A 25,212-nucleotide genomic window follows, 5' to 3' on the forward strand; every position below is an offset into this window, starting at 1 on the left:
ATCAGCGAGAGACCGAGACACAGAGGCATCAGCGAGAGACCGAGATATCAGCGAGAGGCCGAGACATCAGCGAGAGACCGAGACATCAGCGAGAGACTGAGACATCAGCGAGATACCGAGACACAGACACATCAGCGAGAGACAGAGACATCAGCGAGAGACCGAGACACAGAGACATCAGCGAGAGACCGAGACACAGAGACATCAGCGAGAGACCGAGACATCAGCGAGAGACCAAGACATCAGCGAGAGACCGAGACATCAGCGAGAGACCGAGACATCAGCGAGAGACAGAGACATCAGCGAGAGACATCAGCGAGAGACAGAGACATCAGCGAGAGACAGAGACATCAGCGAGAGACCGAGACATCAGCGAGAGACCGAGACAGAGACATCAGCGAGAGAAAGAGACATCAGCGAGAGACCGAGACATCAGCGAGAGACCGAGACATCAGCGAGAGACCGAGACACAGAGAAATCAGCGAGAGACCAAGACATCAGCGAGAGGCTGAGACACAGAGACATCAGCGAGAGAAAGAGACATCAGCGAGAGACCGAGACATCAGCGAGAGACCGAGACATCAGCGAGAGACCGAGATACAGAGACATCAGCGAGAGACCGAGAGACAGAGACATCAGCGAGAGACCGAGACATCAGCGAGAGACCGAGACACAGAGAAATCAGCGAGAGACCGAGACATCAGCGAGAGGCTGAGACACAGAGACATCAGCGAGAGACCGAGACACAGAGAAATCAGCGAGAGACCAAGACATCAGCGAGAGGCTGAGACACAGAGACATCAGCGAGAGAAAGAAACATCAGCGAGAGACCGAGACATCAGCGAGAGACCGAGACATCAGCGAGAGACCGAGACACAGAGACATCAGCGAGAGACCGAGACATCAGCGAGAGGCTGAGACACAGAGACATCAGCGAGAGACCGAGACACAGAGACATCAGCAAGAGACCGAGACACAGAGACATCAGCAAGAGACCGAGACACAGAGACATCAGCGAGAGACCGAGACACAGAGACATCAGCGAGAGGCTGAGACACAGAGACATCAGCGAGAGACCGAGACATCAGCGAGAGACCGAGACATCTGCGAGAGACCGAGACATCTGCGAGAGACCGAGACATCAACGAGAGACCGAGACACAGAGACATCAGCGAGAGACCGAAACATCAGCGAGAGACCGAGACATCAGCGAGAGACCGAGACATCAGCGAGAGACCGAGACACAGAGACATCAGCGAGAGACCGAGACACAGAGACATCAGCGAGAGACAGAGACATCAGCGAGAGACTGAGACACATAGACATCAGCGAGAGACCGAGACATCAGCGAGAGACCGAGACACAGAGACATCAGCGAGAGACCGAGACATCTGCAAGAGACCGAGACATCAGCGAGAGACCGAGACATCTGCGAGAGACCGAGACATCTGCGAGAGACCGAGACACAGAGACATCAGCGAGAGACCGAAACATCAGCGAGAGACCGAGACACAGAGACATCAGCGAGAGACCGAGACATCAGCGAGAGACCGAGACACAGAGACATCAGCGAGAGACCGAGACATCAGCGAGAGACCGAGACATCAGCGAGAGACCGAGACACAGAGAAATCAGCGAGAGACCAAGACATCAGCGAGAGGCTGAGACACAGAGACATCAGCGAGAGAAAGAAACATCAGCGAGAGACCGAGACATCAGCGAGAGACCGAGACATCAGCGAGAGACCGAGACACAGAGACATCAGCGAGAGACCGAGACATCAGCGAGAGGCTGAGACACAGAGACATCAGCGAGAGACCGAGACACAGAGACATCAGCAAGAGACCGAGACACAGAGACATCAGCAAGAGACCGAGACACAGAGACATCAGCGAGAGACCGAGACACAGAGACATCAGCGAGAGGCTGAGACACAGAGACATCAGCGAGAGACCGAGACATCAGCGAGAGACCGAGACATCTGCGAGAGACCGAGACATCTGCGAGAGACCGAGACATCAACGAGAGACCGAGACACAGAGACATCAGCGAGAGACCGAAACATCAGCGAGAGACCGAGACATCAGCGAGAGACCGAGACATCAGCGAGAGACCGAGACACAGAGACATTAGCGAGAGACCGAGACACAGAGACATCAGCGAGAGACAGAGACATCAGCGAGAGACTGAGACACATAGACATCAGCGAGAGACCGAGACATCTGCAAGAGACCGAGACATCAGCGAGAGACCGAGACATCTGCGAGAGACCGAGACATCTGCGAGAGACCGAGACACAGAGACATCAGCGAGAGACCGAAACATCAGCGAGAGACCGAGACACAGAGACATCAGCGAGAGACCGAGACATCAGCGAGAGACCGAGACACAGAGACATCAGCGAGAGACCGAGACATCAGCGAGAGACCGCGACATCAGCGAGAGACCGAGACACGGAGACATCAGCGAGAGACAGAGACATCAGCGAGAAACCGAGACACAGAGACATCAGCGAGAGACCGAGACACAGAGACATCAGCGAGAGACCGAAACATCAGGGAGAGACCGAGACACAGAGACATCAGCGAGAGACCGAGACATCAGCGAGAGACCGAGACACAGAGACATCAGCGAGAGACCGAGACATCAGCGAGAGACCGAGACATCAGCGAGAGACCGAGACACAGAGACATCAGCGAGAGACCGAGACATCAGCGAGAGACCGAGACACAGAGACTTCAGCGTGAGACAGAGACATCAGCTAGAGACAGAGACATCAGCGAGAGACCGAGACATCAGCGAGAGACCGAGACATCAGCGAGAGACCGAGACATCAGCGAGAGACCGAGACACAGAGACTTCAGCGAGAGACAGAGACATCAGCGAGAGACAGAGACATCAGCGAGAGACCGAGAAATCAGCGAGAGACCGAGACATCAGCGAGAGACCGAGACATCAGCGAGAACCGAGACATCAGCGAGAGACAGAGACATCAGCGAGAGACCGAGACATCAGCGAGAACCGAGACACAGAGACATCAGCGAGAGACCGACACATCAGCGAGAACCGAGACATCAGCGAGAAACAGAGACATCAGCGAGAGACCGAGACATCAGCGAGAACCGAGACACAGAGACATCAGCGAGTGACAGAGACATCAGCGAGAGACCGAGACAACAGCGAGAGACCGAGACATCAGTGAGAGACCGACACATCAGCGAGAACCGAGACATCAGCGAGAGACAGAGACATCAGCGAGAGACCGAGACAACAGCGAGAGACCGACACATCAGCGAGAACCGAGACATCAGCGAGAGACCGAGACATCAGCGAGAGACCGAGACATCAGCGAGAGACAGAGACATCAGCGAGAGACCGAGACATCAGCGAGAACCGAGACACAGAGACATCAGCGAGAGACAGAGACATCAGCGAGAGACCGAGACATCAGCGAGAGACAGAGACATCAGCGAGAACCGAGACACAGAGACATCAGCGAGAGACAGAGACATCAGCGAGAGACCGAGACATCAGCGAGAACCGAGACACAGAGACATCAGCGAGAGACAGAGACATCAGCGAGAGACCGAGACATCAGCGAGAACCGAGACACAGAGACATCAGCGAGAACCGAGACATCAGCGAGAGACCGAGACATCAGAGAGAGACAGAGACATCAGCGAGAACCGAGACACAGAGACATCAGCGAGAGACAGAGATATCAGCGAGAGACCGAGACATCAGCGAGAGACCGAGACATCAGCGAGAGACCGAGACAACAGCGAGAGACCGAGACATCAGCGAGAACCGAGACATCAGCGAGAGACAGAGACATCAGCGAGAGACCGAGACATCAGCGAGAACCGAGACACAGAGACATCAGCGAGAGACAGAGACATCAGCGAGAGACCGAGACAACAGCGAGAGACCGAGACATCAGTGAGAGACCGACACATCAGCGAGAACCGAGACATCAGCGAGAGACCGAGACATCAGCGAGAGACCGAGACAACAGCGAGAGACCGACACATCAGCGAGAACCGAGACATCAGCGAGAGACAGAGACATCAGCAAGAGACCGAGACATCAGCGAGAAACCGACACATCAGCGAGAACCGAGACATCAGCGAGAGACAGAGACATTAGCGAGAGACCGAGACATCAGCGAGAGACCGAGACATCAGCGAGAGACCGAGACATCAGCGAGAGAAAGAGACATCAGCGAGAGACAGAGACGCAGAGACATCAGCGAGAGGCTGAGAACGGTGTGTGTTAGCGGCCCATAAGTTAATAACTACTGATCTTTGTGACGGAAGTGAATCAATCAAACCTAACTTTATCCGGACAATAACTTTATTCTAGAGCTGCTGTAAAGCCTAAACAATCTCTGTTACTTTTTAAAAGCGCTGTATAAATGAAGGTGAAAGTGCATACAGTTTTTTTTCACATAAATTCTATGTGTGTGGGACAAAAAAAGTTTATCCATCAGGACATTTAAAAAATCCTCCCTTTTCCCCACTCATCTACTCCTGTGTGGTTTTACCTGCATATTTTGGTTCTGATTTCGAAAATCCCTTTCTCGTAGAACTCAGATAAATTATACTTGATGTAGTTTTCATTTGAAGAAGCAAAACACCCTCATTACACTCTCACCTCTGAGCTTTAAACGGCAAACATGGGCTCGTTCAATCTCGTGGACTGATTCTTCCTGGCTGTAGATCTTTCCTTCGGTGACCGGAGTAAACTCACACTGACCTCGGACCCTTCTTCTTCTCTGCTCTTTCACACACTTCTATATGATCCTGTAGGCCTGGGTCTCGACATGGCTGAAACAATGCACTGTTTCTCATCGTGTTTCTGTAACGCTTCACGTGTAACACTAGCAGGAGGACGTACCTTGCAGACGGTTGATCAGCCACATGAGCTGCTTCTTGGAGATGTTGGTGAAGCCCAGGTTGAGAGATACGGGTTGTCTGCGGATTATACTACTCAACATCGGAGGAGTGATGGAGCGCTGCCGGCTCAGGTCGATCTGAGTCCATAACCTCTTATCACAGCACCTGCAGACAAACACAAGCGTCACATGACTGACAGCACCTGCAGACAAACACAAGCGTCACATGACTGACAGCACCTGCAGACAAACACAAGCGTCACATGACTGACAGCACCTATAGACAAACACACGCATCACATGAATGACAAACACACGCATCACATGACTAAGGCTGCAGACAAACACACGCGTCACATGACTAACAATGGCTGCAGACAAACACAAGCGTCAGATGACTGACAACACCTGCACACAAACACACGCGTCAAATGACTGACAGCACCTGCAGACAAACACAAGCGTCACATGACTGAGCACCTGTAGACAAACACAAGCTTCACATGACTGAGCACCTGTAGACAAACACAAGTATCACATGAATGACAAACACACGCGTCACATGACTGACAGAGGCTGCAGACAAACACACGCGTCACATGACTGACAACACCTGCACACAAACACACGCGTCAAATGACTGACAGCACCTGCAGACAAACACAAGCGTCACATGACTGACAGAGGCTGCAGGCATACACAAGCGTCACATGACTGACAGCACCTGCAGACAAACACACGCGTCACATGACTGACAGCACCTGCAGACAAACACACGCGTCACATGACTGACAGCACCTGCACACAAACACACGCGTCAAATGACTGACAGCACCTGCAGACAAACACACGCGTCACATGACTGACAGCACCTGCAGACAAACACACGCGTCACATGACTGACAGCACCTGCACACAAACACACGCGTCAAATGACTGACAGCACCTGCAGACAAACACAAGCTTCACATGACTGACAGCACCTGTAAGGCTTGTTCGACTTGAACCGGCGCTGCGCAGACCGATCGGTTGATGACATCAAAGTACCGCGAGAGCGATTCAAAAGCATAAGGAGCCGTCTGCTCTCTAATCGCTCTCGCTGTACTTTGATGTCATCAACCGATCGGTCTGTGCAGCGCCGGTTCAAGTCGAACAAGCCTGTAGACAAACACAAGCGTCACATGACTGACAGCACCTGTAGACAAACACAAGCGTCACATGACTGACAGCACCTGCAGACAAACAGACAAACACAAGCGTCACATGACTGACAGCACCTGTAGACAAACACAAGCGTCACATGACTGACAGCACCTGCAGACAAACACACGCATCACATGACTGACAGCACCTGCAGACAAACACACACGCGTCAAATGACTAACAGCACCAGCAGACAAACACAAGCGTCACATGACTGACTGCACCTGCAGACAAACACACGCGTCACATGACTGACAGAGGCTGCAGACAAACACACATCACATGACTGACAGAGGCTGCAGACAAACACACGCGTCACATGACTGACAAAGGCTGCAGACAAACACACGCGTCACATGACTGACAAAGGCCGCAGAGAAACACACGCGTCACTAGGGCTGGGTATCGTAACAAAAATGTCAATACCGATACCTTGACTTCGATACCGGTTCCTGAACGATACTTTTTTCGATACCAATTTTATCAATATAACATTACCTAAATTTTTATTTTTATTTTTTCAGTTTGTTGACTTTTTTTTACACTCATATTTTGAGTCTGTAAAAAAGCACCAATGCTAAAGTTTTCTATGTTTCCTAATCATTTAACAACATGTATTCTTTACTTCAATGAGCTCATTGTTTCTGCCTTAACTTAATGCATTGTTTAACAATGAAACTGAATGAAAATTAATTGAAATGCATTACACACAGTCAACCTTGATAACAGATCACTCTAAATTGTAATTTAGACACATGCATTTTCTGTAAAGCTCCTTTGAAACGATATGTATTGTGAAAATGCTATACAAATAAATGTGAATTGAATTAAATATAGGCTACTGGGGGTCGGGATATATGCTCGCGCGCAGCACACATGAAGCTTGCGCAAAGCACTGGCAAAAGTAGCCTAATGATTATGGATGTGTCGGGAAACGATAGCAAGGAGATATTTTAATTGTTTATTAATGAACAAGTGTTTACTAAACGTGTTGGCTGCAAAGATGATTATTGCGAATTTGCAATGCTGACTCGTCATCCCTGCAGTAGTGAACGCGCGCGCCTATATGGATTAGGTAATCAAACTATTTATTTCTAATTGTTTCGTTTAAAAGTAGACATATTTTGAACATATATAGAACTATTTCTCATGTCTGTGAGGCAAGTATCCTATACGCTGAGTTTTGGGCTATATGTGACGTGCTCCAGTTCTTGTAGTCAAAGGCTGATAAACGTTCTACTCTCGAGTGTATTCTGTGCGCTTTTAAGTGCCTTATCAGATTTACCGTGTTACCGGTCTTGGCAGCAATTATCTTGTCGAAAATATTGCATCGTGTGCTTATGGCATCGAGTCGGGTACATAGGTACACTTCTGATCATTTCCACATATTTTCTATCTATCTGGGTTGGACGCTTACACACACACACACACACACACACACACACACACACACACACACACACACACACACACACACACACACACACACACACACACACACACACACACACACACACACTACAGCCTCACGTGCGACGAGCCAGGTCTCTGGGCAGCCGCGTAAACTAGTGTTTTTCCGCCACAGCCAATCACTGACGTTGACGAGATTAACCACTAATGGAACCGAAACTTGGTACCGAAAAACAAGACATGTTTCGATACTCGGTAGTATCGAGGCAATTCGGTCGGTACCTAAAAAGTACCGAACTCGGTACCCAGCCCTACGCATCACATGACTGACAGAGGCCGCAGACAAACACACTCGTCACAAGACTGACAAAGGCCGCAGACAAATACACGTGTCACATGACTGACAAAGGCTGCAGACAAACACGCGTCACATGACTGACAGAGGCCGCAGACAAACACACTCGTCACAAGACTGACAAAGGCCGCAGACAAATACACGTGTCACATGACTGACAGAGGCTGCAGACAAACACGCGTCACATGACTGACAAAGGCTGCAGACAAACACACGTGTCACATGACTGTGTGACACTGCCACATTAGTTAAGGTATCATTACTTAGATTAATCCAAGAGTTTAAGTATTTAATTGATTACATACAGGTCTGTGGGTTTCATATAATATTGGAGGTATATGTATATGTACTTATGTATATGTATTTATCATGTTTATTTCCAGTGTGTGGGATGGTATAAAATGGGTGTTGTATAAGGATACTGGTCAGCTGATACATCTGTAATCTTCGATCACCGCGCACCCAAATTGGTGTATGTATAGGGGCGGTCTAAAGGAGAAAAGGAGAGGGATGCGACCGGAAATGGCGCCCGTATAGAGTGCGTCATGCGACGCGTGTGAAAAAAAACTGTTTTCTTTTGGGTAGTAAATGAAAAGAAGGGTCTGACTGGAAAAAACGAACGGAATGTGATCTGAACATTGTCTGTAGTGGCTGAGGAGTCCAGCGCGTTACCAATTTGAGGACGCGTCAAGTGAACTTTCCCAGACAGCTGGCTGGATTTCATTCATCGGAGTTTGCTGAGACTCTTTTTTTCTGTGGATTAATCTTCAGGGAACATTTACCGGCATCGGCCTTTGGATTATATGCGCTCTCGCGATCGTCATGGGGAAAGGACAAAATAACTGTCGTTTAGTTTGGACATTTAGGTGAATTTCGGGACTAACAGAAAGGAGACTGAACTATTGAGGGTTTGGGTGAGTCATTACTGTGTGAAAATATAAAGCACAATACTGTAAGCATATCTGGTTGATGTGTGTGATGCATGTTTTCTTTTTTTGTGTTTGTTTCATGCTGGTAAACCATGGAGGTGTTATAGTTGGGTATTACTAATCTGTTCAATCTTTTAGAAGAATCCCTTTGCGTTTTAGTAACACAGCCTAAGATAAAAGGTTGATTGTTACAACTGACAAAGGCTTCAGACAAACACACGTGTCACATGACTGACAAAGGCTGCAGACAAACACGCGTCACATGACTGACAAAGGCTGCAGACAAACACGCGTCACATAACTGACAAAGGCTGCAGACAAACACACGTGTCACATGACTGACAAAGGCCGCAGACAAACACACGTGTCACATGACTGACAAAGGCTGCAGACAAACACGCGTCACATGACTGACAAAGCTGCAGACAAACACACGTGTCACATGACTGACAAAGGCTGCAGACAAACACACGTGTCACATGACTGACAAAGGCCGCAGACAAACACACGTGTCACATGACTGACAAAGGCTGCAGACAAACACGCGTCACATGACTGACAAAGCTACAGACAAACACACGTGTCACATGACCGACAAAGGCTGCAGACAAACACGCGTCACATGACTGACAAAGGCTGCAGACAAACACACGTGTCACATGACTGACAAAGGCCGCAGACAAACACACTCGTCACATAACTGACAAAGGCCGCAGACAAACACGCGTCACATGACTGACAAAGGCTTCAGACAAACACACGTGTCACATGACTGACAAAGGCTGCAGACAAACGCGTCACATGACTGTCAAAGGCCGCAGACAAACACACGTGTCACATGACTGACAAAGGCTGCAGACAAACACACGCGTCACATGACTGACAAAGGCCGCAGACAAACACACGCGTCACATGACTGACAAAGGCCGCAGACAAACACACGCGTCACATGACTGACAGAGGCTGCAGACAAACACGCATCACATGACTGACAGAGGCTGCAGACAAACACACATCACATGACTGAGAGGCTGCAGACAAACAGACGAGTCACATGACTGACAGAGGCTGCAGACAAACACACGCGTCACATGACTGACAGCACCTGCAGACAAACACACGCATCACATGACTGAGAGGCTGCAGACAAAGACACGTGTCACATGACTGACAGCACCTGCAGACAAAAGGCTTGTTCGACTTGAACCGGCGCTGCACAGACCGATCGGTTGATGACATCAAAGTACCGCGAGAGCGATTAGAGAGCAGACGGCTCCTTATGCTTTTGAATCGCTCTCGCGGTACTTTGATGTCATCAACCGATCGGTCTGCGCAGCGCCGGTTCAAGTCGAACAAGCCTATACACACGCGTCACATGACTTACAGAGGCTGCAGACAAACACACGCGTCACATGACTGACAGAGGCTGCAGACAAACACACGCATCACATGACTGACAGAGGCTGCAGACAAACACAGATCACATGACTGACAGAGGCTGCAGACAAACACACATCACATGACTGAGAGGCTGCAGACAAACACACATCACATGACTGAGAGGCTGCAGACAAACACACGCGTCACATGACTGACAGCACCTGCAGACAAACACACGCATCACATGACTGAGAGGCTGCAGACAAAGACACGTGTCACATGACTGACAGCACCTGCAGACAAACACACGCGTCACATGACTGACAGAGGCTGCAGACAAAAACGCATCACATGACTGACAGCACCTGCAGACAAACACACGAGTCACATGACTGACAGAGGCTGCAGACAAACACGCATCACATGACTGACAGGCTTCAGACAAACACGCATCACATGACTGACAGCACCTGCAGACAAACACACGCAGCACATGACTGACAGAGGCTGCAGACAAACACGCATCACATGACTGACAGAGGCTGCAGACAAACACGCATCACATGACTGACAGAGGCTGCAGACAAACACGCATCACATGACTGACAGACGCTGTAGACAAACACACGCGTCACATGACTGACAGCACCTGCAGACAAACACACGCAGCACATGACTGACAGAGGCTGCAGACAAACACGCATCACATGACTGACAGAGGCTGCAGACAAACACGCATCACATGACTGACAGAGGCTGCAGACAAACACACGCGTCACATGACTGACAGCATCTGCAGACAAACACACGCGTCACATGACTGACAGCACCTGCAGACAAACACACGCGTCACATGACTGACAGCACCTGCAGACAAACACACGCAGCACATGACTGACAGAGGCTGCAGACAAACACGCAATTCCATGACTGACAGAGGCTGCAGACAAACACGCATCACATGACTGACAGAGGCTGCAGACAAACACGCATCACATGACTGACAGAGGCTGTAGACAAACACACACGTCACATGACTGACAGCATCTGCAGACAAACACACGCGTCACATGACTGACAGCACCTGCAGACAAACACGCGTCACATGACTGACAGAGGCTGCAGACAAACACACGCATCACATGACTGACAGAGGCTGCAGACAAACACGCGTCACATGACTGACAGAGGCTGCAGACAAACAAGCGTCACATGACTGACAGCACCTGCAGACAAACACACGCGTCACATGACTGACAGCACCTGGAGACAAACGCATGCGTCACATGACTGACAGCACCAGCAGACAAACACACACGTCACATGACTGAGGCTGCAGACAAACACACGCGTCACATGACTGACAGAGGCTGCAGACAAACACACGCATCACATGACTGACAGCACCGCAGACAAACACATGCGTCACATGACTAAGGCTGCAGACAAACACATGCGTCACATGACTGACAGCACCTGCAGACAAACACACGCATCACATGACCGACAGAGGCTTCAGACAAACACACACATCACATGACTGACAGAGGCTTCAGACAAACACACGCGTCACATGACTGAGAGGCTGCAAACAAACAAGCGTCACATGACTGACAGCACCTGCAGACAAACACACGGGTCACATGACTGACAGCACCTGCAAACAAACACACGCATCACATGACTGACAGAGGCTTCAGACAAACACACACATCACATTACTGACAGAGGCTTCAGACAAACACACACATCACATGACTGACAGCACCTGCAGACAAACACACGCACCACATGACTGACAGAGGCTTCAGACAAACACACACACATCACATGACTGACAGAGGCTTCAGAAAAACACACGCGTCACATGACTGACAGAGGCTTCAGACAAACACACGCATCACATGACTGACAGCACCTGCAGACAAACACACACATCACATGACTGACAGCACCTGCAGACAAACACACGCATCACATGACTGACAGAGGCTTCAGACAAACACACACATCACATGACTGACAGAGGCTTCAGACAAACACACGCATCACATGACTGACAGCACCTGCAGACAAACACACGCATCACATGACTGACAGAGGCTTCAGACAAACACACGCGTCACATGACTGAGAGGCTGCAGACAAACACACGCATCACATGACTGACAGCACCTGCAGACAAACATACGGGTCACATGACTGACAGAGGCTTCAGACAAACACACGCGTCACATGACTGAGAGGCTGCAGACAAACACACGCATCACATGACTGACAGCACCTGCAGACAAACATACGGGTCACATGACTGACAGAGGCTTCAGACAAACACACGCGTCACATGACTGAGAGGCTGCAGACAAACACACGCATCACATGACTGACAGCACCTGCAGACAAACACACGCATCACATGACTGACAGCACCTGCAGACAAAAGGCTTGTTCGACTTGAACTGGCGCTGCACAGACCGATCGGTTGATGACATCAAAGTACCGCGAGAGCGATTCAAAAGCATAAGGAGCCGTCTGCTCTCTAATCGCTCTCGCGGTACTTTGATGTCATCAACCGATCGGTCTGTGCAGCGCCAGTTCAAGTCGAACAAGCCTAAACACACGCATCACATGACTGAGAGGCTGCAGCCAAACAAGCGTCACATGACTGACAGCACCTGTAGACAAACACACGGGTCACATGACTGACAGCACCTGCAAACAAACACACGCATCAGATGACTGACAGGCTTCAGACAAACACACGCATCACATGACTGACAGAGGCTTCAGACAAACACACACATCACATGACTGACAGAGGCTGCAGACAAACACACGCATCACATGACTGACAGCAGCTGCAGACAAACACACACATCACTGACAGAGGCTTCAGACAAACACACGCATCACATGACTGACAGAGGCTTCAGACAAACACACACATCACATGACTGACAGAGGCTTCAGACAAACACACGCATCACATGACTGACAGAGGCTTCAGACAAACACACACATCACATGACTGACAGAGGCTTCAGACAAACACACACATCACATGACTGACAGAGGCTGCAGACAAACACACGCATCACATGACTGACAGCAGCTGCAGACAAACACACACATCACTGACAGAGGCTTCAGACAAACACACGCATCACATGACTGACAGAGGCTTCAGACAAACACACACATCACATGACTGACAGAGGCTTCAGACAAACACACGCATCACATGACTGACAGAGGCTTCAGACAAACACACATATCACATCACTGACAGAGGCTTCAGACAAACACACACATCACATGACTGACAGAGGCTTCAGAAAAACACACGCGTCACATGACTGACAGAGGCTTCAGACAAACACACACATCACATGACTGACAGAGGCTTCAGACAAACACACACATCACATGACTGACAGAGGCTTCAGACAAACACACGCATCACATGACTGACAGCAGCTGCAGACAAACACACACATCACTGACAGAGGCTTCAGACAAACACACGCATCACATGACTGACAGAGGCTTCAGACAAACACACACATCACATGACTGACAGAGGCTTCAGACAAACACACGCATCACATGACTGACAGAGGCTTCAGACAAACACACACATCACTGACAGAGGCTTCAGACAAACACACGCATCACATGACTGACAGAGGCTTCAGACAAACACACACATCACATGACTGACAGAGGCTTCAGACAAACACACACATCACATGACTGACAGAGGCTTCAGACAAACACACGCATCACATGACTGACAGCACCTGCAGACAAACACACACATCACATGACTGACAGAGGCTTCAGACAAACACACGCATCACATGACTGACAGCACCTGCAGACAAACACACGCATCACATGACTGACAGAGGCTTCAGACAAACACACACATCACATGACTGACAGAGGCTTCAGACAAACACACGCATCACATGACTGACAGAGGCTTCAGACAAACACACGCATCACATGACTGACAGAGGCTTCAGACAAACACACGCATCACAAGGCTGACAGAGGCTTCAGACAAACACACGCATCACATGACTGACAGCACCTGCAGACAAACACACACATCACATGACTGACAGAGGCTTCAGAAAAACACACGCGTCACATGACTGACAAAGGCTTCAGAAAAACACACGCGTCACATGACTGACAAAGGCTTCAGACAAACACACGCATCACAAGGCTGACAGAGGCTTCAGACAAACACACGCATCACAAGGCTGACAGAGGCTTCAGACAAACACACGCGTCACATGACTGACAGCACCTGCAGACAAACACACACATCACATGACTGACAAAGGCTTCAGAAAAACACACGCGTCACATGACTGACAGAGGCTGCAGACACAAAATAAAAGGTATTATTATTATAATAGTGTCATGTGTGAGCAGATTTCTCACCAGCGGCTCTTGGTGCGACACACACACATACGCATGCACACACACACACACACACACACAATAATCGTACGCTCATATATGGAGTGTGATGTAGTGTTGGATCTCTCACCAGCGGCTCCAGGTGCGGCACACACGCATGCACACACACAGCTGGCGCTGGCTGAGCTGCTGGAACACTCGGAGCCAGGTGTCTCTGGTTAGCGTGTGTGTGTCTCCGCTGGCGAGCGGCAGGCGGTGCGGTTCGGGGCAGGCGGGCGGCGGGCGCACCAAGTGTCTCTCCATCTGCAGCGGTCTGGGCGAGGGCACGGGCACAGCACTCCTCTTCAGCGGTCGGCACTGCGAGCGCTGCAGAGAGACGCCGCTAGCGGTAGCGTTAGCTGCGGCGCTGTTCCCGTTAGCCGTCGCAGAGCCGCCCGCCGTAGAGCCGCTCTTACTCTGAGCTTGCCGGCTCCCGCCGCGCAATTTGCTCCCACGGACAGCTTTGCCGTGCCGGTGATTAGCGACGGTGCTGTTGGAGTTCTCCTTCTCCTGCGTCTCCTTGCTGACCCGCGAGCGCCCGTTACGCTCCTGCCCGTTCGAGCGCTTGGAGGACAGGCCATCCGGGGTGTGTGTGTGTGTGTGTGTGACGGGCTGCGTGGCGGACAGCGGAGAGGGAGGAGCCACAGGTTTGTGACCGCGATCCGCTGAGCCGTCCTCGTCCTCATCTGCTTCAGGCTCCTGAACCAGCTTCCGGACTCTGGGATTAGCGTCTCCTCGGCGGCGCTGCGGCTGAGGCTCGTCGGGCTCCGGCTCGGGCTCCGGCACACTCTCTCCCTCAGAGTCCTCGCTCGCGCTGAAACCCAGCTCCGCCAGGCGCCGGTTACGCTCTCGCTCACGCATGCTCCCGTACGCAGGAGACGACGGTTCCGAGGCGCCGATGGGAGACGGAGAGTCCGAGTCCGACTCAGAGTCCGTCTCAGAGCTGGAGGAGGACGAGGAGCTGGAGTCCCGCACGCGCTCCAGCAGACACATGCGCTTGAAGCGCTCCAGTTTCTCACGGTGGTGGGAACGCTGGTCCTGGCTGGCCGTCAGAGACGAGGGCTGAGCCGGAGCCGAGCTGGAGCCGTGACCGACTGACACGGATGCGTTCGGCCCGTTCGCTTCAGACGAGTCCGAGGAGTTGGGTTTCGCTTTCTGCAGAAGACAGAAACTCAATGAAGAGCAGTCCTTTCAGGAGAGACACTGGCTACGTTTACATGCACAACTTTTGTTTGAATCAGACTGAATTTATTCCGATTGATGAATCTGAACGTAGTGTTTACATGAACGCTAAACGTGTTCGGGTTGATCTGCGCGTTTATATGTCACAAGCTTCAAATTGGGATAGATTGTGTGACATGCGCTCACTGCACGAATAAATAGAGTTTCCCGCTGTTTGCGTATAAGAACTTCTCCTACATTGTTTTTTTACTTGTTTTTTTTACTTGTTTTAAACAGCAGACTTAATATTTATCCATTGCTGGTCATAATTTGGAGATGATGAGCGTATGAGCCGTTGTGCCGCTGCTAATATTGATCACGCAGTAAAAATGGCCAAAACCAGTCGTGTGTGTGTGAGAGTCTGAAGCGAGCTCTGGTGGCCGATGTCCTGCTCCACTTCACACACGCAGAGAAAGCAGGATTACAGGAAGAGGAGACACTCGTTTATACCACACTTTATTCATCAGGAAGAACAGCTCGTTCAGTGCGTCGTACGCTATTTCTACGTCATTGCACATGCGTAGTCCTTTCAGTTTCGTTTTTTTAATCTGATTAAGTGTTCACATGTTCTCCCGATCGGATTAGAAAAGAAATAACCACCCCTTTCAATCCAATCGAAATCTCTATTAAGTAATCTATTACGAACGGATTATTTGGTTGCATGTAAACGTAGCCGCTGACAACTATTCTTTTCAACAATGAGACAGTCGTACCTTTTTCAGATGTTTCTCACGGGCACCTTTGATCTGTCGGGGAAAAACAGAAAGACACAGTGCTCATAAAAACAGCCACATGCTACCGAAAACTCCCGGCCCGGGTCTGATATTAGCAGCTCCACTCTTATGAATGATACTCTCAAACATCCCCACACAATTCTTTGCCCAGTTTCAAATTTTAAATGTAGCCTTTTCTAAAACACTACAAACCTTTTTGGTGACTATATTTATCGGCATCGGCCGATATATAATCATTTTTAATGCAATCGTTATCGGCCTGATAAGAAAATTTGGCCGATATATTAAAGCTAATAAATAAAGTATTATTTCCATCAGCTGAGACGCTTCAGATGCGCACTGTTTAACATGATGGTTTTGAATTGCTTGAAACATGATTGGAATCTCTTCAAAAAAAGGAAAATACAGTAAAGTGAAACATGCTGTCATAAAGGCTACATAAAATTATGAGAACATTATAATTGTGTGCTTGGGACATGGCTTTTAATTGTGAGAGTTTTGTTTTTGTAATCAGGCTCTCAAAAATTATATAAAAATTTGGATTTAGATTTGTCGGCCAATTTATCGGTTATCGGCTTTCAAATATAAATAATTATCATTATCGGCCAAAATGTTTATATCGTTGCATCCCCTAATTGAATTACTAGATATAAAGACTATAATTACTATAATTACTAGATATATAGATACTATATAAAAATAGTTTCTCTCTCAGTGTTTGATATTACGTCAGCTGTTGTTTCTTGTAGAATCATGAGTGTGAGTTGAATCTAAAGCTAGACTGAAAGATTTCATTGCACCAGTCCATGAACCTGCTGTTGAGCTTGCCTTCTTCTTGGAGCCTCCCTCCTGAGGCACGTCCTTCTCCTTCTTGCGCTTCGGCCCGTCGAGCCGTGTCGAGTCTTCCAGAGACAAGTTCTTCTTCTTACTGGGAGGAGGATCATCCGTGAGCTTCCAGCGACTCACTTCCCCGTTGTCCATGCGTCGCTTTCCTAAACCGTCTCCTTGATCCTGCAGACCAGACAGAAACCTTATACTATTCTGAAGTTATAACGATGACATCATTCTGCCACAGATTCTCTATAAACAAACTGAGGTTACAAATCAAATGTTGTCATGTGTTTGTTGGAGGCATGAAATCTAAATGCTCATTATTTAGGAAACTGATTTGAAAGATTGTGCATGATAACTGAAGTATCGTGCACAACCAGGCCTGACTGAACACGTTAAATGCTACGTTTCCTTTTCAGTTTGCTCCCTTCACAACTAATTTTTGCAATTTTTAACAATAAAAAACTTGTGGTGGTGACAAAACAGCAGAATTTACAAGAACGTAGAATATGTAGCAAGTCAAATATATTTGTATAGCGCTTTTCACAACACACGTTGTTTCAAAGCAACTTTACAGAAAATCATGTAAACGTTTACAATATTTGAATATCTTCATGCCTTATAGCTGCATTTATCAGATTAGAGCTGGGCGATAATATAACTACATTTTAAAACAATATAAACATTCAAGCAGTTGAGATTTGCTATATTATATAATCGATGTACGTGAATTTATTGTATGCATGAGGATAAAGTTGGATACACTTATACTGTATATCCAAATTGATATAAAAAGCTTGGAAATAACAGCTACATCCTGTGGCAAAATAAGAATGTATGTGAAAAAATTTGCCTCAATTGGTTTGCAAATGACGGATTTATGGACCAAAATCTATTAAATATTTTCCATTTTAGCAGATAAACAAACCTTTAAAGAAGGTGTGGCAAAACCAGTCCTGAAACAGAGACGCTTCATCATATTTTACCTCAGTCTTACCTTACTGGTCTTTCCTTCCTTGTGGCACTTTGGACATTCCCAACAGTTTGGGATCTCATCGTTAATGATGCCTTCGGACTTCCCCATCTGCGGGACAGAATTTATGATGTTATGGTCAGCATTAAAGAGTGCGGGTAAAGAGTGCGGGTAAAGAGTGCGGGTAAAGAGTGCTGGTATAGAGTGCCGGTATAGAGTGCCGGTATAGAGTGCCGGTAATGAGTGCCGGTAATGAGTGCCGATAATGAGTGCGGGTAATGAGTGCCGGTAAAGAGTGTGGGTAATGAGTGTGGGTAATGAGTGCTGGTAAAGAGTGCTGGTAAAGAGTGCTGGTAATGAGTGCGGGTAATGAGTGCCGGTAAAGAGTGCCAATAAAGAGTGCCGGTAAAGAGTGACGGTAAAGAGTGCCAGTAAAGAGTGCCAGTAAAGAGTTCGGGTAAAGAGTGCTGGCAATGAGTGCCGGTAATGAGTGCGGGTAAAGAGTGCCGGTAATGAGTGCCGGTAAAGAGTGCCGGTAAAGAGTGCGGGTAAAGAGTGCGGGTAAAGAGTGCCGGTAATGAGTGCCGGTAAAGAGTGCCGGTAATGAGTGTGGGTAATGAGTGCTGGTAAAGAGTGCTGGTAAAGAGTGCTGGTAATGAGTGCGGGTAATGAGTGCCGGTAAAGAGTGCCAATAAAGAGTGCCGGTAATGAGTGACGGTAAAGAGTGACGGTAAAGAGTGCGGGTAAAGAGTGCTGGCAATGAGTGCCGGTAATGAGTGCGGGTAAAGAGTGCCGGTAATGAGTGCCGGTAAAGAGTGCCGGTAAAGAGTGCCGGTAAAGAGTGCCGGTAAAGAGTGCTGGTAAAGAGTGCTGGTAAAGAGTGCCGGTAAAGAGTGCGGGTAAAGAGTGCCGGTAATGAGTGTGGGTAATGAGTGCTGGTAAAGAGTGCTGGTAAAGAGTGCTGGTAATGAGTGCGGGTAATGAGTGCCGGTAAAGAGTGCCAATAAAGAGTGCCGGTAATGAGTGACGGTAAAGAGTGACGGTAAAGAGTGCGGGTAAAGAGTGCTGGCAATGAGTGCCGGTAATGAGTGCGGGTAAAGAGTGCCGGTAATGAGTGCCGGTAAAGAGTGCCGGTAAAGAGTGCCGGTAAAGAGTGCCGGTAAAGAGTGCGGGTAAAGAGTGCGGGTAAAGAGTGCCGGTAAAGAGTGCGGGTAAAGAGTGCCGGTAAAGAGTGCGGGTAAAGAGTGCCGGTAATGAGTGCCGGTAAAGAGTGCCGGTAATGAGTGACGGTAAAGAGTGACGGTAAAGAGTGCCGGTAAAGAGTGCCGGTAATGAGTGCGGGTAAAGAGTGCCGGTAATGAGTGCCGGTAAAGAGTGCCGGTAAAGAGTGCCGGTAAAGAGTGCGGGTAAAGAGTGCCGGTAAAGAGTGCCGGTAATGAGTGCCGGTAAAGAGTGCGGGTAAAGAGTGCCGGTAATGAGTGCCGGTAAAGAGTGCCGGTAATGAGTGCCGGTAATGAGGGCCGGTAATGAGGGCCGGTAATGATTGCCGGTAAAGAGTGCCGGTAAAGAGTGCCGGTAATGAGTGCGGGTTATGAGTGCTGGTAAAGAGTGCGGGTAATGAGTGCCGGTAAAGAGTGCCGGTAATGAGTGCCGGTAATGAGTGCCGGTAATGATTGCCGGTAAAGAGTGCCGGTAATGAGTGCGGGTTATGAGTGCTGGTAAAGAGTGCGGGTAATGAGTGCCGGTAAAGAGTGCGGGTAAAGAGTGCGGGTAAAGAGTGCCGGTAATGAGTGCAGGTTATGAGTGCTGGTAAAGAGTGCGGGTAATGAGTGCGGGTAATGAGTGCCGGTAAAGAGTGCGGGTAAAGAGTGCCGGTAAAGAGTGCCGGTAATGAGTGCGGGTTATGAGTGCTGGTAAAGAGTGCGGGTAATGAGTGCCGGTAAAGAGTGCGGGTAAAGAGTGCGGGTAAAGAGTGCCGGTAATGAGTGCCGGTAATGAGTGCCGGTGAAGAGTGCCGGTAATGAGTTCTGGTAATGAGTTCTGGTAATGAGTGCCGGTAATGAGTGCCGGTAATGAGTGCCGGTAATGAGTGTTGGTAAAGAGTGCTGGTAAAGAGTGCCGGTAATGAGTGCCGGTAATGAGTGCTGGTAAAGAGTGCCGGTAATGAGTGCCGGTAATGAGTGCCGGTAAAGAGTGCCGGTAATGAGTTCTGGTAATGAGTGCCGGTAATGAGTGCCGGTAATGAGTGCCGGTAATGAGTGCCGGTAATGAGTGCCGGTAAAGAGTTCTGATAATGAGTGCCGGTAATGAGTGCCGGTAAAGAGTTCTGGTAATGAGTGCCGGTAATGAGTGCCGGTAATGAGTGCCGGTAATGAGTGCTGGTAATGAGTGCTGGTAATGAGTGCTGGTAATGAGTGCCGGTAAAGAGTGCCGGTAAAGAGTGCCGGTAATGAGTGCTGGTAAAGAGTGCCGGTAATGAGTGCCGGTAATGAGTGCTGGTAATGGGTGTAGCCAGTGTGGACCAGACCTTCAGGCAGCTGGGGTGGATGATCTCGTTGCAGATTGTGCACTCCATCAGGGACAGGCTGAACTTCTCCTCCTCCGACTCCACCGTATCTTCCTTCCCCGCTTCACCACACGCAAAACACACGGCAGTGTGCGGCAACACCGGCTGCAGGAGAGACCCATGGGGAAAACACACACACACACACATAAACTAACCTGGTAGAACATGTGTGAAGGTTTGCACATGGGATTAAGATGCATTTTTCTCAATCTGATCACAAGTGGTCAATGCTAAATAAAAGGTAAACACAACATTATTAACTGCCTGTTTACAATTGCTTAGAAGCCTTTACATTTAGCCATTAGATTTCTGATACACACTTAAAGGTACAATTCGTAAGATTTTTGTATCAAATATTAAAAAAACACTTTCACAGTGTGATATATTTCATGCAATTGTGCGTTTACATTCTCCCAAAAGTTCCCAAGGATTTGTAATTCCAGAGAAATTCCAGTTTTTAATAATGGCTCGTCCCTGGTCATTGTCGCCTATCAATGACGTAATATCCGCGCTACCCTCAGTTTCCACTTGTAGAAACAATACATAGATACCTCATTAGCGGCTGTTTCAATGGTCAGCTATACATGAGCTGCTAATGAGAAATCTATGCATGCATATCTATGATAAAATATCTCGCACACCGCTGTTGTGTTGTTCAGTCATCATGGTTCACGATGATAGATTGGCGAGTACAGAAAATAAAAAAAAGTAAACATAGATCAACTTAATTTTCAGAGAGCTCGAGACAAACTTGGACTTGATCTGTCCACAGAGACTCCGCTCTAGCATGCGTTTAGCATGCAGGTGAGCAAACATATATTATTTATTGTACACTACCGTTATATCCCAGTTTGTTTGTGCTTCGGTTACGCTTTTTACCAAGTCTATGGCAGTCAAATTAAGTAGGCTATGTGTTGCACAAAAATATTTAGCCATTACTAGCAAATACTGTGGGTTAGTTTAAATGTACTTTTAGTACGATTGTTTTAAACGTGTAAAACTGCACAGCATTAACTCACCAAATCATTTGACAAATAGTCACATATTAGTAACAGGCTAATATAGCATTACAATTCACGTTCCTGGCAGCTAATTCATTACGATGACATAACAGTGTGATCATAATACGTACAGGTAATACAAAACTAATTTATTAGCTGATATATAATTTATATGATTCGTGAATTCTATAGCCTACATCTCTGGATGGTGAAAACGACATCTCCCAGAGTTCCACTCTCCTTCTTAGCTTCGTCTTTGGTATTGTTTTGAAAATGCGTATCGTAAAATTACATATTGTAGCTTTAAGGTGTTTGGCCGGTTGGTCCCGTGAGAACCCTCTCCGTGAGCGTTAGGGTTAGCCTGGCCGTTAGGGTTTGCCTGGCCGTGAGCGTTAGGGTTTGCCTGGCCGTGAGCGTTAGGGTTAGCCTGGCCGTGAGCGTGAGGGTTAGCCTGGCCGTGAGCGTTAGGGTTTGCCTGGCCGTGAGCGCTAGGGTTAGCCTGGCCGTGAGCGTTAGGATTAGCCTGGCTGTGAGCGTTAGGGTTTGCCTGGCCGTGAGCGTTAGGGTTAGCCTGGCCGTGAGCGTTAGGGTTAGCCTGGCCGTGAGTGTGAGGGTTAGCCTGGCCGTGAGCGTTAGGGTTTGCCTGGCCGTGAGCGTTAGGGTTAGCCTGGCCGTGAGCGTTAGGGTTAGCCTAGCCGTGAGCGTTAGGGTTAGCCTGGCCGTGAGCGTGAGGGTTAGCCTGGCCGTGAGTGTGAGGGTTAGCCTGGCCGTGAGTGTGAGGGTTAGCCTGGCCGTGAGTGTGAGGGTTAGCCTGGCCGTGAGTGTGAGGGTTAGCCTGGCCGTGAGTGTGAGGGTTAGCCTGGCCGTGAGTGTGAGGGTTAGCCTGGCCGTGAGTGTTAGGGTTAGCCTGGCCGTGAGCGTTAGGGTTAGCCTGGCCGTGAGTGTGAGGGTTAGCCTGGCCGTGAGCGTTAGGGTTAGCCTGGCCGTGTGCGTGAGCGGGACTCACCGCGGTGCACTGCCGGAGCAGACACGACTGCTTCATGCGACCCGGTCCACCGAACTTCTTCATGTCCTTGCAGAAGTGGCACTCGCCGCACTCGGTCCTCATACACGCCTGACAGCGCCGGCACCGTGTGCGCCGCCGCCGCGCGCCTCCCAGCGCCTTACTGCCAGACATCGCCTCGGCATTCACCTGCGCACACACACACACAGGTCAGAACATAACACACACACACACACACACACACACACACACAGGTCAGAACATAACACACATACACACACACACATCAGAACACACACACACACACAGGTCAGAACATAACACACACACACACACACACACACACAGGTCAGAACATACACACACACACAGGTCAGAACATAACACACACACACACACAGGTCAGAACATAACACACATACACACACACACAGGTCAGAACATAACACACACACACACACAGGTCAGAACATAACACACATACACACACACACACACAGGTCAGAACATAACACACATACACACACACACACACAGGTCAGAACATAACACACACACACACACACGTCAGAACATACACACACACACAGGTCAGAACATAACACACATACACACACACACACACAGGTCAGAACATAACACACACACACACACAGGTCAGAACATAACACACACACACACACACAGGTCAGAACATAACACACATACACACACACGCGTCAGAACATACACACACACAAAGGTCAGAACATCACAACACACACACACACAAACACACGTCAGAACATCACAACACGACCACACACACATCAGAACATCACAACACACACACAGGTAAGAACATTACACACATACACACACACAGGTCAGAACATACACACGCACAAACAGGTCAGAACATAACACACACACACACACAGGTCAGAACATCACAACACACACACGTCAGAACATCACAACACACACACACACACACACGTCAGAACATCACAACACACACACACACACACACACACAGATCAGAACATCACAACACACACACAGATCAGAACATAACACACACACACACACAGATCAGAACATAACACACACACACACACAGATCAGAACATCACAACACACACAAACGTCAGGGCAGGACATCACATGCTGCCAATCAAATACCCAGAATGCCAAGCGTGACTGTCTCCACATTAACCCTTCTGTGCTCTTGACGCTCTTGATCAGGGTTAGAAAGGAACACCCGGGTAACAATCAGCTGTGGCGGGAATCGCTGTCCAATCACGAGCCAATATGGCGTTACTTATTACGTTTACTCACTTTACTGGGGAAGTTCGTGAAGTCAAATCTGCGCAGATTTTACTCGCCCTCAAGCCATGCTACGTGTAAATGACTCACTTCTTTCAGATGAACACAATCTGAGTTATATTAAAAAATATCCTGCTCTTCCCAGCTTTATACTGGGAGTGAACGGAGCCTGAGATTCTGAAGCCCAAAAAAGCACATCCATCATATCAGTAACCCACAGGTTAATGCAGGCCTTCTGAAGAAAAATATCAATATTTATAACTATAATCACTGGCGTCCGGTAGCAGGCGAACGCAAGTCTAGTTCCAGCCGAACAGTGACCTCTGACCCCACGCATGACGTATTGACGAACGTGGAAGAGCAGAGGATCGAGCAAAACACCGGTCACAATCAGAAGTATAGGCTAAAACAAGAACTTTTATAGAGAAATGTGGAAGGAGCTTGAGTTTGATGTTTGAACCGCGAGAGGCTGGACTCTCACCTGAGCTTACGCGACTCCTACATCTTTCATCATGCGTGGGGTCAGAGGTCACTCTTCCCCAGGAACTAGACTCGCATACGCCTGCTACCGGACGCCAGTCATTATAGTTTCTAAAGTTATATATATGGATATTTTTCTTCTGAAGGCCTTTATTAACCCATGGATTACTGTTATGATGGATGATGCACTTTTTTGGGCTTCAGAATCTCAGGCTCCTAACACTCCCAGTACAAAGCTAACTCCGATTGTATTCGAGAGTCATTTACACCTAGCATGGCTTGAGGGCGAGTAAATCATGGGATCATTTTCATTTTTGGGTGAACTATCCCTTTAAGACAGACATTAGTGGGGTCAGATGCTGTACTGGGTTTCAGGCGCTGATAACGAGAGGCTGTGATGGACAGATGACTGTTGATGACACTCGTTACATTTAACACACACTTTAGGTTT

The 25,212-nt window shown here is 48.7% G+C and overlaps 1 protein-coding gene across 6 annotated transcripts in view; it reads right to left on the bottom strand.

Annotated features, from left to right (window-relative positions):
- The window catches only part of fbxl19 (F-box and leucine rich repeat protein 19), a 46,498-nt gene that overhangs the window by 11,581 nt on the left and 9,705 nt on the right, over positions 1 to 25,212 (bottom strand). For all 6 annotated transcript variants that reach the window (XR_013204996.1, XM_077233749.1, XM_077233750.1 and 3 more), the window contains 7 exons: positions 22,977 to 23,162; positions 20,931 to 21,074; positions 18,428 to 18,514; positions 17,428 to 17,610; positions 16,579 to 16,611; positions 14,736 to 15,799; positions 4,897 to 5,060 (listed from right to left, as the gene is read on the bottom strand). Coding sequence is in view for 5 of the 6 variants with exons in the window: in XM_077233749.1 (XP_077089864.1) it covers positions 4,897 to 5,060; positions 14,736 to 15,799; positions 16,579 to 16,611; positions 17,428 to 17,610; positions 18,428 to 18,514; positions 20,931 to 21,074; positions 22,977 to 23,162 (1,861 nt within the window). In the remaining variant the exon portion in view is untranslated. The remainder of the gene's footprint in view (positions 1 to 4,896; positions 5,061 to 14,735; positions 15,800 to 16,578; positions 16,612 to 17,427; positions 17,611 to 18,427; positions 18,515 to 20,930; positions 21,075 to 22,976; positions 23,163 to 25,212) is intronic.

This window comes from Siphateles boraxobius, unplaced genomic scaffold (assembly GCF_051911475.1).
Source record: "Siphateles boraxobius isolate OS27281-9 unplaced genomic scaffold, OSU_SipBor_1 187, whole genome shotgun sequence".
NCBI lineage: Eukaryota > Metazoa > Chordata > Actinopteri > Cypriniformes > Leuciscidae > Siphateles > Siphateles boraxobius.